Source organism: Leptonotus elevatus, chromosome 15 (genome assembly GCF_054856555.1).
Source record: "Leptonotus elevatus isolate MCC_2025b chromosome 15, RoL_Lele_1.0, whole genome shotgun sequence".
NCBI classification, from domain to species: Eukaryota; Metazoa; Chordata; class Actinopteri; order Syngnathiformes; family Syngnathidae; genus Leptonotus; species Leptonotus elevatus.
Genome location: NC_141253.1, coordinates 19,546,236 through 19,560,021, shown reverse-complemented (window position 1 = coordinate 19,560,021; position 13,786 = coordinate 19,546,236). Strand labels below are relative to the sequence as shown.

At 40.9% G+C, this 13,786-nt stretch overlaps 1 protein-coding gene across 5 annotated transcripts in view; it reads right to left on the bottom strand.

Moving 5' to 3' along the window:
- Positions 1-13,786, bottom strand: part of sptan1 (spectrin alpha, non-erythrocytic 1) — a 125,124-nt gene that overhangs the window by 86,743 nt on the left and 24,595 nt on the right. For all 5 annotated transcript variants that reach the window (XM_086096406.1, XM_086096407.1, XM_086096408.1 and 2 more), the window contains exons 12-20: positions 11,719-11,796; positions 10,734-10,889; positions 9,074-9,278; positions 8,807-8,988; positions 8,471-8,714; positions 998-1,120; positions 694-911; positions 489-581; positions 222-356 (exon numbers count right to left, since the gene is read on the bottom strand). In XM_086096406.1, coding sequence (XP_085952532.1) covers positions 222-356; positions 489-581; positions 694-911; positions 998-1,120; positions 8,471-8,714; positions 8,807-8,988; positions 9,074-9,278; positions 10,734-10,889; positions 11,719-11,796 — 1,434 coding nt within the window. The remainder of the gene's footprint in view (positions 1-221; positions 357-488; positions 582-693; positions 912-997; positions 1,121-8,470; positions 8,715-8,806; positions 8,989-9,073; positions 9,279-10,733; positions 10,890-11,718; positions 11,797-13,786) is intronic.

Sequence of the window (13,786 nt, the reverse complement as noted above, 5' to 3'; positions counted from 1 at the left end):
TTTCGGCCAGATCCCCTTGCTGATGTCAGCAAAGACGAGGAGCTCAATTTAAGAGGAGCGCAGATTTCTTTTGGCATAAAAAAATTAAATAAATAAATAAAATCTAATTCCAATGTACCAGTACCCCAATGTGGCCAAGGCTGCGAGGGCCATTTATAGCTGTTGCAGATGTAGTTTTAAATTCTTATTCTGTAATTATAGTTAACACATCTTATGTTTACCTTATTGGTGCTGTTGAGAAGAGTGAGAATATCGCCTTTCTTCATGGTTACTTCACGTGGGCTCTTCTCCTGGTAATCATATAGCGCCAAGACGAGTTCCTTCCCAGTCTCATCATCAGTTGGTGCCACTTGTTGCTGCTCAATAAAATAATATTACAAAACATATTTTAACTAAATATAAAACAATATAAATAAATGTGATCCCGGATAACATTTCCAAAACAACATCACTGTAGTTGAGCAAATGAGGGGTTACTGTGTTATTACCCTGCAAGACGAAGCTTGTTCATTTAGGGCCTTGATGCTACTTCCATAAGCACTCAGGTCAGACATCAGGGCCTCATGTTTCTTTAGAAGAGCCTGTAAAGACAATCTAGTTAAACACTTATGAATATGAAAAGAGCCACTGGTAGCTAAGTAAATAACATGCGGATTACGTCGAAAACACCCCTCCCCGACAGTATTGACATACCTCAGCAGAGTCTTCATCTTTGCCATAGTCTGTACTTCCCACAATAGGTTCTTTCTCCCACATCCACGATTCGGCTTCATTGGCATCAGCAAAATATTGTTGGGCCTGTAGAGAGTCCTCAAGATCCTGTCTTCTCTGGGAGGCCTTGGCCTTCAGAATGTCCCAGCGTCCATGGAGCTCAGACAGTTTAACTTTCACATCTTCACCTGCAAAGTGACCTATATACCAGCATGAACATAAGTGAAGTGGACTGTAAATTACACACAATCTACAGTACTAAAAACCTACACATTTGAATGACTACCTTCTTTCACCATGGTCTCTCCTTTCAATGTGACTGCTTTTATACGAGGCTCATGACCAATGATCTCAGCTTGGAGGGCCTGGTGCTTCTTCAGTAGGTTCTGGACACCAATCAGATCTTTGCCTGTAGAAATATTAATAACTTGAAATGATCTTGATCAAAGTTTTGTGATGTTTTGTGTGACGTTACAATAACATGCAATATGCAGTAGGGATGCAACGATATCCAAATGTCACGATACGATATCACGATATGAAGGTGATGATAGGATAATCATCACGATATTGTGGGGAGGTTGGCGATATAAAAAGGTTACATTATAAAAATGTTTTTAGCTCATACTAAAAAAAACACAATATTGTGCTTTTGTACAAAATAGCAATGCATATGAACAACCTACAATCTTTAATAAAACTTAATATTGAGGTACTATGCACGCACACATTTAGTTCCTCCACATATTGACTCTGTTCACAAGCATATTACATTCCCCTTCATCTGACCATTAGCATGTATTTTAAAGATAGAAGGGCCAAAACATGCCTTGTGAAAATTAAACTGCGTTAAAAAAAACTAGCCAACAGAGGGTGCTAGAGCTGCACAAATGGAAATCAACCTGACTTTTTCAACAGATGTGCTCTGCTTTTAATATCGTGACATGACGATATATTGTGTCAGTTTTAATATCGTGATATCTCGATATTGCAGTTATCGTTACATCCCTAATTGCAAGGTGCTACTGATATTTGAGTTTACTGTATTGAGGGGCTCACGAAAACTTGGAAGTAAATGGATTACAATTTTACCTAATAGTCACTTTTGTATTCATTTCATAGCACGTGCCTTTCATCGTTTTCATCGTTGCCATAGAAATTTGCCCATGGCCTTATTAAAAATTTCAAGTGCTGGTGTCGACCACAGACATACTGCTGAAATGGCTGTTTCGTTCAATAACTAATCCGATTTTGGTTTAACCACTGTGTCTTTACGAAGCCTTTGTCTCTTCTTTAATGCTGTGCATAGTTATATAGTGTTTTGTGTTTTTGTACATTATGTTGCGATGTGATGGCGTTATAAAAGGTGGATTCGTTCACTTTAGTCCCCACTGAAAGCCCAGTTCCAAAACTCAACACGCCACTGTTTTCCAATGAATGCCACTGTACTGTTAAAGAGGTCAAATATAATTACTAAGTACATCACCTTTTCTTTTAAAAACATTTGTGAACTGATGACACAATTTGTTGAAGCTTTGTAAGTGGAATTCTTTCTCATTCTTGCTTGATGTACAGATTCAGCTGTTCAACAGTCCGGGGTCTTTAGTCATATTTTACGCTTCATAATGTGGCATATCAATGTGAAACAGGCCTGGACTGCAGGCAGGTGTTTGTGCAATGTGGTTTGGAGAGAATGTCCAATAAGTCCTGTGTAATGTCTGTCTGACCGGTCATAGCATATTTTTCTCGAGTATTCCCCAAATTTAGCTTGTGCGGCTAATAGACAGGTGTGCCTTGTAGCCCGGAATTTACGGTAAACCAGACTGAAATGGACCATTGAATTCAAAAAGTTAAGTTGGCAACTCACACTCGCACACTAAGCAATCTGATCTACCAACACACTGCAATGTAAAACTTGACTCTGTGTAAGAGTGTTGAAGCTCCACATACAGAATTATGTACTGTATATACTTTTAATAAACCATGAAACCATAGTTTTACAAAGGATATTTTGAGCAGACTTCCTCAATCACCTCTATTCATGGACGTACGTAACGCTGCATGTACCCCCCTCGGTATATTTTGACAACAGAGTGTGCGCTTATCCATTTCATCCACAGGTACTTTTGGAATTATAAATATAGTGGTGCTACGCTTATCGGACACCGATTGTGATTGTCCGATTTCAGTGGAAAAGTATTTGATCAGCCCATGTCAATCAACGCCTTTCATTGCTAGTGACAAACACCGATCACTCACAGGCACAACTTTGCATCCTGCAGCCACAACCAATTTAATCATTTTATTCTAATTATTTAAGATGATGATTTTTTATTTTTTTGCAATGTCTTGATATTTTGTTTCTCTTTCTGTAATGCTTTTATTGTTTTATGTAAAGTACTCTGACTCATACATGAACTGTGCTATACAAATAAGGTTGCCTTACTTAAAATCAATGATCTATCTGATCACCTATGTTACAATCCATAATCAAATCACTGGGCTTCCATAATTTTATACTGCCCCCAGTCTTAAATTCCATCCATTCATTATCTGCCACTTCTGCCAAGCGTCCAGGATCCGAACCAGATGCCCAAGCCACCTCAACTGGCTCTTCTCCACGCGTAGTAGTAGCGGCTCTACTCTGAGTCCCTCCCAGATGACCGAGCTTATCACCCTATCTCTAAGGGAGAACCCGAATACCCTGAAGAGGAAACTAATTTTGGACGCTTGTATCTTGGTCTTCTTCTTTTGATCATGACACACAGCTCTTGATCATAGGTGAGAGTAGGAACGTAGACTGACCCGTAAAGCAAGAGCTTCGCCTTTCGGCTCAGCTACTTCTTCACCACAACAGACCGATACAGAGTTCGTATCACAGAAGATGCTGCACCAATCCGTCTGTCGATCTCCCGCTCCATCCTGCCCTCGCTCATGAACAAGCCCAAAGATACTTGAACTCCACTTGGGGCAGGATCTCATCCCGAGCTTTAAATTATAAACAACAAATATTTTGTGGTGTCCTAAGAATTTTGTATAGTACTGGATATACACGCACCAGCAACTTTATTAGGTACACCTTGCTAGTACCGAGTTGGACCCCCTTTTGTATTCAGAACTGCCTTAATCCTTTGTGGCATAGTCTCAACAAGGATTCTTCAGAAAGTTTGGGCCATATTGACATGATAGCACCACGCAGTTACTGTAAATTTGTCGCCATTACACCACCATCAGCAGCCTGAACTGTTGATACAAGGCAGGATGGCTCCATGCTTTCAAATTCTGACCCTACCATCGGAATATGACCAGGCTACATTTAGCCAATCTTCTATTGTAAAATTTTGTTGAGCCTGTGCAAATTGTAGGAATGAGAGACAACGGGCAACTGGGATCTGTTCTAAAATAGCTCACCACTGATGGGAAAGTGACTTGCTAAGAAGAAGTAAAAGAAGTAAAATGTCAACTTATGATACACGTACGTTTCTTATTTTCCAAATATTCTATATTTTGATTATTTAGAAGTGTACTAGATTGCATTGAATAAAAGAAAGAGCTGTTTATATTTACTCAAATATTACAAAAAAAGACAAAAATAGCAGCATAAGTAAAACATTTTATGGGGTACTCACGAATGGAAAACGGGGATAAAAATCCACGATAGCGTGAATCCGCAATAAGTGAACTGCAAGGTAGCGAGGGACCACTGTGCAGCAATAAAAGTAATTATAGCCTTATTTGCTGTATTTTATAGGGATAGACCGATAATTGGCCCGACCGATAATCTGCGCCGATATTTAGCACTGATATTCAGCATTTTATGAATATCGGCATCGGCCTTTTTTCTTTCCTTTTTGCTCCAACGGGTGCTTTTCTCCTTCGTCTTGTCTGTGACTGTTATCCCTGCAGCATTAGCCCGCCCGCAGCACCATCTGATTGGTTGCTCGTGCAGGGCTAACAGCTAATAAGCAGCAAAAGCTCGGCTCTTTAGACGCTCACATGAAGAAGAAAATTTAATGGTTAAGTTAAACTTACTAGTAGTGTTGTTCCGATACCGATACTAGTATCGGCAGAGGCCCCGATACTGCAATAAAACAATGGTATCGGTAAGTACTAACAAGTAACATGCCAATACCATTAATTTTGACGCTAATATAGGACTTTGGATGCAGCATCTTGTGTCTTGCTTATGCACGACATTCACTGATGTGTGATATTTTCACTGCATGCCGAGTTAAGATATCCTATTGGCCCTTGAATGCTCAGAACCAATGGCAGGTGAGCTTTTTCATTTTGAGAAGAAAAAGAAAAAACGCAGTCATCGGTATGGTATCGAAATCGGCCGACACTGCGAAGCTGGTTATCGGAATCGGTATCGGGGGCCACAAAATGGTATCGGAACAACACTACTTACTACCATGTGTGTTAAATAAGCTACCGTATTTTCCCGACCATAAGGCACACGTATTATAAGGCGCAGTCACAGTTACTGGTGCTATTTCTGTGTTTAATACACACATAAGGCGCACCGCAATATTCGGTGCACGCAAGGTTAAACATACTCTAGCTCAAAACATATGGTAGCATGCTATTATGCTAAAACATATGCTAGTGCTAGCGCATGTTTTTAAAAAGGGAACAGAACAAAACTGAGTTTGGTGAAGTAACAATGTAAACAATGAGTTCAGTTGTACTTGAAGTATATAATGTACTCACATTGCTTTTGATCAACCCTAATCCACAAATCAGTCATAGTCCTCATGATCTTCTGTATCAGAAACAAACAACTGGGCAAGTTCTCCATTAAACGCGCCGTCTCATTGTCAGAGTCAGTCTTGTTGTCGTGTCCTTGGAAAATTATGCCGGCTTTTGCGTTCGCCCAAGCATTCCCGATCCATTGACAAATTGTGGCATAACTTGCACGGTGCTGCCTCGCAGTCTTGGTAAAGCTTTTCACAGCGGCTGAGAGATGTGCGCATTTGAGTCACGGAAATAAGAAAGGAAAGGTGATGCGTGGGAAAAAACAATCTGGTGTCTTTAGTATGTGGTGTGATTTGTTTAGCTACACTGTCTAGACTTGCACTACTTCAAAGGGACTTTTGCGATGTCTGTTGCTGTAAAAGTGCTCGTTGTTCAATAACGCATTTTAAAAAAAAAAAAAGGGAAAAAAGGAAACAATTCACTACTGTAAGTAGTAGTTTAGCCCGGACACCCATTTGCATTTGGGATGTTCCATCTCCCTCACTCCCTGCGCGAACAGACCGCTCTGTTTTAGAGGGAGCTGTCAATTAAACAATTAACTTGTAAGTGGCTAGTTAAGCTCTGAAACAAGCAATAAAGAAAAAAAGAGGACACATGCTCACTGAACATGCATGCTTTAGCGCAATGGCATACGTTTAAACACAACAAATCACGATTGGCAGAGCGGCCACGTGGGGATGGGGCAGGGGGAGAAGGAGAGGAGGTGCTGGAGAACTCGCCACCAAGTTGACTTTTCTGTGCTCTGAAGAGGGTCTTCTGCCCAGATTTAGTCATAACCACTGATAACTCTGCTATGTTTTACAAACTGTTTTCTCCCACTGATGTGGGTGTGTGGTGATGCAGTAACTTCCTCCTATGCAATCTGGTGGTGCCAATTGGCTTCAATGTTTATAGCAGGTGATATCCGTGTACTTTTTACACAATTATGTCCTCTTTTATAGTTGAATATTTTAATGAAAAAAAAGAAGATTTTTTTAAAATGTTTTTGTCTCCCTGATAATTAGGCTCTTACGCGAGAAAATTACTTAACCTTGTCGTCTTAGACCTTTGTTTCCCCTCCCTGAGTGTTTTGTTTCAGATCTGGTGTTCACTCCCAAAGCAGATGAGGAGGCCGCGGCTTTTGTTGATCGGGCCCTCACTGATTACACTCTGAAAACAGGACACGCCCCTACGGCTTCCACTTTGCATTTCGCAAGTGTTCCAAGCAGCCATTTTGGGCATTCCCAAGTCTGTGGCACAGGCCATGGAGGGATCTTCCCGGTGCTGAGGTTGACCGGTGGTTGTCACATCTTAAACATCATTTAAGGAGACATGCTAAAGAAAAAGAGTCTAAGGTAGACGAACACAAAAGTACAGAAACACAACTTGCTATGGTGCAGTTGAAAATTTAAAAAAGCAGGAAGAAAACACTCTTGCTGTGAACTCATCTCCCTCTGTCAATTCCGAGTGCATGATGTATCAAGCAGGATTCATTCATGGGTCAAGGTGCGCCCCCTGAGTGGCTAACATGTGCTTCAATTGTGGACGGCCTGGTCATTGGGCCCGCGATTGCAGACAGCGACCTGGGTGGAGAGGCAGAGGCCAACAAACTGCACGTGGCTACAATCGTGGAGAGAGAGCAACCGCAGCAGCCCAACATTACAATTGATGCAAGTCCAGAAGAAAAGAGTGTGTGGATGTCCAAAGGGGGACAAAAAGATGAAGCAAATGGACAGGACCCCACAAGATCCGCCTCAGGCTCAGCGATCCCACCACCTGACAACTACCGGAAAACCACGTCTACTGATCCAGTGTCAGCTGCCCCCTATTGATGACATCATTCAACAAAGGTCCTGAAGAAGCTGACAACGACCTCTTTTCTTCAAACCCAAGAACATCATCTCATCCGACGAAGAGGACGAAGATCCCGCTGGGATTTTTCTCTGAAATGTTTATCTGCTTGTGTCGGACTCTTTAGAGTCCGAAAGAGGGATTGAAGAGGGTCTTCTGCCCAGATTTAGTCATAACTGTTTTAATTTATTTATTTCCTCAGTAGAACTTGTATCTGTGGATGTGTCTTTGTGAGTGATGTCGCAATTTCTGCCAAGTGTCTGTAATCAATGATGTGTTTAAAGTCTTATGGTCATGACTGGGATCTCATGACTGGGATCTCATCAATTTCCACAACAATGTAATCAATGATGTGTTTAAAGTCTTATGGTCATGACTGGGATCTCATGACTGGGATCTCATCAATTTCCACAACAATGTAATCAATGATGTGTTTAAATTCTTATGGTCATGACTGGGATCTCATGACTGGGATCTCATCAATTTCCACAACAATGTAATCAATGATGTGTTTAAAGTCTTATGGTCATGACTGGGATCTCATGACTGGGATCTCATCAATTTCCACAACAATGTAATCAATGATGTGTTTAAAGTCTGAAGTCCAGGTGGGCTGTTTGGAATCGCCCTTCAAAATAGTATAAAAAGGTTGTAAGTGTCTGTAATCGACCATTGCTGGGAGCTCGCTTGTGTCCGGAATATTCTGTAAAATAAAACCTTTGAAGGACCTGTTCACCGATCTCCAGTCTGTATTCAATGAATCAACAATCTCTCTACCCGAACAACAACGAACACGCAGAAGACAAAGATAGTCTTCTAACAGCTCTCATGTCTGTCCTCAGTCAGGTTCGCCTTTCTTGTATACAAGCAATGTGTGCGGGAAGTCCTCTCACACAGTCAGTCAGATTTTGGACCTTGGTCCACACACGAGGCGCACCTCACTATCAGGCGCACCGTCGATTTTTTAGTAAATTTAAGACTTTGAAGTGCGCCTTATAATCGTGAAAATACGGTATATAAATATGTTTTTTAGTTTCGGACAAAAAAATTAATTTCGGTGCATCCCTAATCTAAAGTGAATTGCATTTCGATCAACATCCCTGTTGCAATTATCATTCTGCTAATTTAGGGTGACAAAATGCATTAGTTTACAGATAAAGATTAGTTTTACCTCTGTTGGAGGAGGCAGCAATGGGCTCTTTCTCACGTATCCAAGTCTCCTCATCTTCAACATCTCTAAAAAGTTGTTGGAGACGAAGAGAGTCTGCCAGTTTCTGTTTGCGTGCAGCCATCGGCTCGCAAAGGGATTCGTAACGAATTACTACAGCATCCTGTTTCTTCTGAATGTTGTCAGCATCAAAGTGGCCAGCCTCTTGGAACTGTCGAGCCTGGATTATTATTCCATCAATTCGATCCTGAGAATTTACCAGTACGTATGAATGGTTACTGTTAAACAACAAAAGGAGCAGCATGAAATACAATTATGTCTTATCTATTGATTACATACCTGGTGAGCAGTTACATCAGCTTCTAGAAGTGCATGTTTCTTCTGTAGGTTCTGGACACTGGTAAGGTCTTTACCATAGTCCTCTGAGGTCAAGTGACCCTCAACCTCATACAGCCACAGCTCAATGTCCTCTACATTCCTGTTAAATTGCTGCTGTTGGTTGGCCTCGCGGAGCTTGATACCTAAGACAATGAAAATGTATCCTTCATACAATGCTAGTATTACTGTTGTTGCAACTCTTAACAAAAAGAGATTCTCAGGTGACACCTTTCAGCTCAGTGGCTTCCAGTAGTTTCTTCCACTGACAGCTGACCTCTTCCATACGGCAGGCCACCTCAGTGGATGCGTAATGTTTGCCATCAAGCAACTCTTGGCCAGATTTTTGCAGAGCATCAATGCGGCTCTGGTTAGCTGATAGCTCTGCTTCAAAAGCCTGGTGTTTCTGCACCTTGCCTTGCAGGTTTGAGGGATCCTGTTGTCAGAAAAAAAATAATCAATTGTGTATGGCAGAGCATGTACACAGTTGAAACCAGGAGTTTATAACGACTATACAAAAACACATTTCTCACTCTGATATGGAATCAGAATAAACCTTTCCTATGCTAGGTTAATTGGATATTTTTAGTCAGAAGTTAACATCCAATTCATTATTAGTACAGTAATTTCTGGACTATAAGGCGTACCTGACTATAAGCCGCGCTAGCTAAATTTGGGGAATACTCGAGTTTGTTACACATATAAACCACACCCGACTGTAAGCCGCAAGTATGTTAATGTTACTGCACCGGGTTCCCACTACTTTCTTTTCCATAACGAGGGCGCAAATTGCCTCGCTTTCGTTCTGTCTCTCCTACTGTATTTGGGCTCACTTGGTTTGTTTTGCTCTGCCTGGCGCTCTTGCGCTTCCTTTATAGTGAAGCCCCCTTGTGAGCTTATAGTTCAGAAATTACTGTAATTAACATCACCTTTAGACATTACACCGATCTGATCGGTTGGATAGCATCGGTCTGTGTTTTTCTTTTTAATCATCCAAATCTGTGATTGGCTGTAATGTCATAATTTGCCAATCCCACAAATAAGACATTAGAACAAACACAATCTCACTCACTCCAGGGATGTTCTGTGCTGCCATTGTGTATGTGTGAGCCCAAAAGCTAAGCTTTTGAGCCTTGTTGCGTGTAGTGTGACAGGAATGCCTGTGCGCTGGCAGGCAGAAATTCCACCTACTCATCCTTGACTATCTAATCACAAAGTAATAGTGCTCGCATACCTTTATGGTTGATATGGTAAAACAAACAAACATGTCTTTACATAGATCCGGCATGGTCTTTGGGCCCCGTGACTTTTGTACAACAGCAGGGTTTTCCCTTCATTCAAAATTAGGGGGTGGCCGCCTCCAGCTAAGCCAGAGCGACTTGTATCGCTCAACTTGGGTGGACCAACTGTCCTGCGTAGCATGTAAACGCACAGTGTTTGAAGCTTAACTTATGTGTCCCAAAAATTTGAGCCATGTCCCGCAAAATCAATGCTTGCTCTAATTAAAAAAAAAAAAAAAAACTATAATGAGAATGTGATTATTGTCGGTCGTAACCTTCATATTGTATTTTTGTGTTGAAAATGTATCAAATCTTTAGAACACAAATTGTTTATAGAAGAAAAACGCTTTATTTCCGTGACCCCAGCCACCTAGACGGACTACTTTCGTCTAGACTAAAACCGGACCAGATCTCGGGTCACATGACGCTGTCAGGAGTAAGTCAGTGCTGATGCACACCACTGTAGGTGAGGATGCCATACCGATTCATGTCAAAAATCCCGAACTATCTCGTTAATAATCCGAGGCCCATTCCTCCTGGCAGAATTGGTCTCACAAGCTTGTCATCTTTCAATTGTACACCAACTCTCTAAGTAAACTTCCAATCGTTACCTTGTAAGCTTCATCACTAGCAGTCTTCATCTTCTCATTGATCCAGCTCTTCAGCTCATCAGAATCCCGGAAGAATTGCTGCAGGTGGAAAGAATCCTCCAAGGCAGAACGACGAGACTGTGCGCGTTCATGTAGCGCATTTCGACGACTGAGAAGCTAAAATATTCAGTTAAAAACAAATATTTAATCATTGTAATCACATTAGCCAGTAGGCATGGGACGAGACACAAATCCCACAAGACGAGATGTCTCACGAGACTCACTCCACAAGAAAGTGACAAGATAAAATGTAAAATGTAAGATAAAATAAGGCGAAATAAAACCTTACCAGTTTTCAAAAATCAAAATGTTTTCCATTTATTAAGCAGACTGCAAGAAAATTTACGATCTAGCTCTTAAGTACAAATGTAAACATAAACAAGAGTCACTTGTGTTACAGGGTGATATTTCAAATGCTGCTGCCATAAATTAACAGCTGCAGCTAAGAACTTTTCTCTAACTGAATAGTTTTAGGGTTGCAGCTATTAAATATTTTGGTATTCGGATATCCTACTGAAAATTCTATTGAATATTCGGGTATTTGGATAAAATGAAAATAAATATTTTTTTTGTCTAAAGAACAAAATTATATTAGAAATTAGAAAAACAGAACACAAAAACCCTACATTTTACTTAACAGCGAACAACTGTTTTTCATTTATAGATAATCATGAAACTGTGCTTTAAGTAGCACACTATTTTTCCCTCTAGAAATTCTCCCCAAATATTTTGGCAGCCGTGGCTCAGCAGGTAGAGCTGGTCGTCCAGTAACCAGAAGTTTCGCCGTTTGATTCCCACTTGCTGCGACTGTCTTACTAACACTGTACGCTAAATAAGTGGACAATCTCGTGGAGTTCTAATCCCGCGAGATCTCATAGTACAAGATCTCGTCCCATTCCTATTAACCAGTAAAAACAAAAATAAAATAAAAAACAATTGTTCTCACTGCATCTCTGCGGGTAGCCACATCCTCATAGGCATAATGGTTGTTCTGGATAAGTTTTGTTGCAAATTCATCTAAAGCCTTAGCAAGTAGAAAGAGAGGCACAAAGAGATACAAATGAATAATATACATACCAAATGAATCAGAAAAGTTCCAGGACTAGTGTCACAATATAAACAGTGACCCGATGGGCTGTGGCCATCACGAGATTATGTCGGACCAGAATGGGCCACCACTGAAAACCTTACTTATTAATAAGCCTGGATGCATTCTGGGAACCACAGATATGCAAAATGAATCGACATGACACGCCCGTAACCGTATGGCGGCGTGAGCTCCATGCTCGTGGACGACTGGACGTCAAAAAACAAAAAATCAAGGATGCATGTTCTGTATTGATAGCAAGCGTTTTGGTGTTTACAAAAAAGTAAAATCTGTTGAGAATTGAGGAAGTTATGATTTCTTCTCCATCTTTCTTCAAAAACAACATGCATTGCTTTGTGTATGGCGGTATCACTGTGGCCATTCGCATAGCACGTAGCTTTGTTGCGTTGCAATCATAGAAGATAAAAGCCTTTGATCACGGCAGATAGTTTTAAAGAGTCTGTATCATGAAAAATTTTACTTTTTTGTAACTTTTTTTATCCATCCATATTAAAATGCTAATTCCTCACCAAAAAAAACCTAGATGTGGTGTTTTCCTCCGTTCACCCATCTCTGAGCATCAAGAGTCATTCCTGCTCTCCAAGATGGTGCTAAAGTGAATTCACTTGCAGCTTGTCTGAGTGAATTCAGATCTCACTTTGATGAAAAGGACATAATGAGATAGATGCACAAGCTGGACAGGTTGGATATTAGAGATCACTATATTAAGCGCGAGGAGTACTTTTAACTATTGTGACAGCAGATCCTGTCTTGACAGTACAGGTCTGCAGCCAGGTACTCTTGGGCAGATGGGGAGAAGTTGAACCATTAGTAGTTTCCAATTAAGCAAAGCAATGAATTATCCTTCACAATTGCAATGCCAAAGTGCAATGACAATTGACCGTCTTAAATTTCCAAAAAGGTTCCACACGTGCTGCGGCTGACGCTCGTCTCAACTACAAGTACAAACTTTATGCTGATGAACTAGTGTTGCACGGGATACCGGTACCAGTACCGTACGTCGATGTTTTGGCATAAAAAATGGCTTGGTATCATTTTTTTAGTACCGGTATTTAAAAAAAAAATACAAATGAGACAGCTTGCCAACTCTGTGTTTTAAAGGCAGCTACACATTCACGCATGGCTGCCTGTCTACCGATATGTGGAAAACGCCTTAAGCGGCACGCCTCTTTCTGCATGTGTGCGAGAGGACGCAGGAAGATGGTTTCAAGCACTGAAGTGCTCACTGCCCATCTACTCCTCGCTAAGAAGCATGACGCGCAAAGTGCCATATGGTCGGTTATTTACAGGAGAGCTCCAGAGTTTTGAGGGCGGTGTGCGCAGCAGTATGCTAGGACAAGAGGGGCGTGGAGGCTACACGGGAGAGATGGGTTTTTACTGAACCGGGCATCTTACTTACAGGTTAGAAAAATAGCCAGCAAAATAATTCATATTTCATAAGAAATTACATCCCCATAGTGTCAAAGGTAATATTTAATCATATACAGTGGTTCCTCTGTACTTTGCGGTTCACTTACTGCAGATTCCCTCAAACGCGGATTTTTATTTGGTTCCATTTATGCTGCTATATTTTTCCCACTACATTGCCCTTATCTCCTCATCATATTTATTTTATCTTATATTCACAAGTCTTGGGACTTAATTAACTAACCTGGGACCTCAGGGAACAACTGTCCCTGAGTGTGTTGGACTCTTACAGGGAATGTGGTGCCGTGCATGGATGGAGTACAAATTTTAAATGAAGAAATGTCCATTTGGCTCTTTTAACACAACTCGTTGTTCACAGATCGTGAAAGAAATTGTGCCTGTGAGTAGTGTTATCTAACCCGTGTGTCCACAACATTTGTGTGTGAGTATTCATTACTTGAAGAAATATCACTTGCAAAGCCGATGCTAATTTACCGTT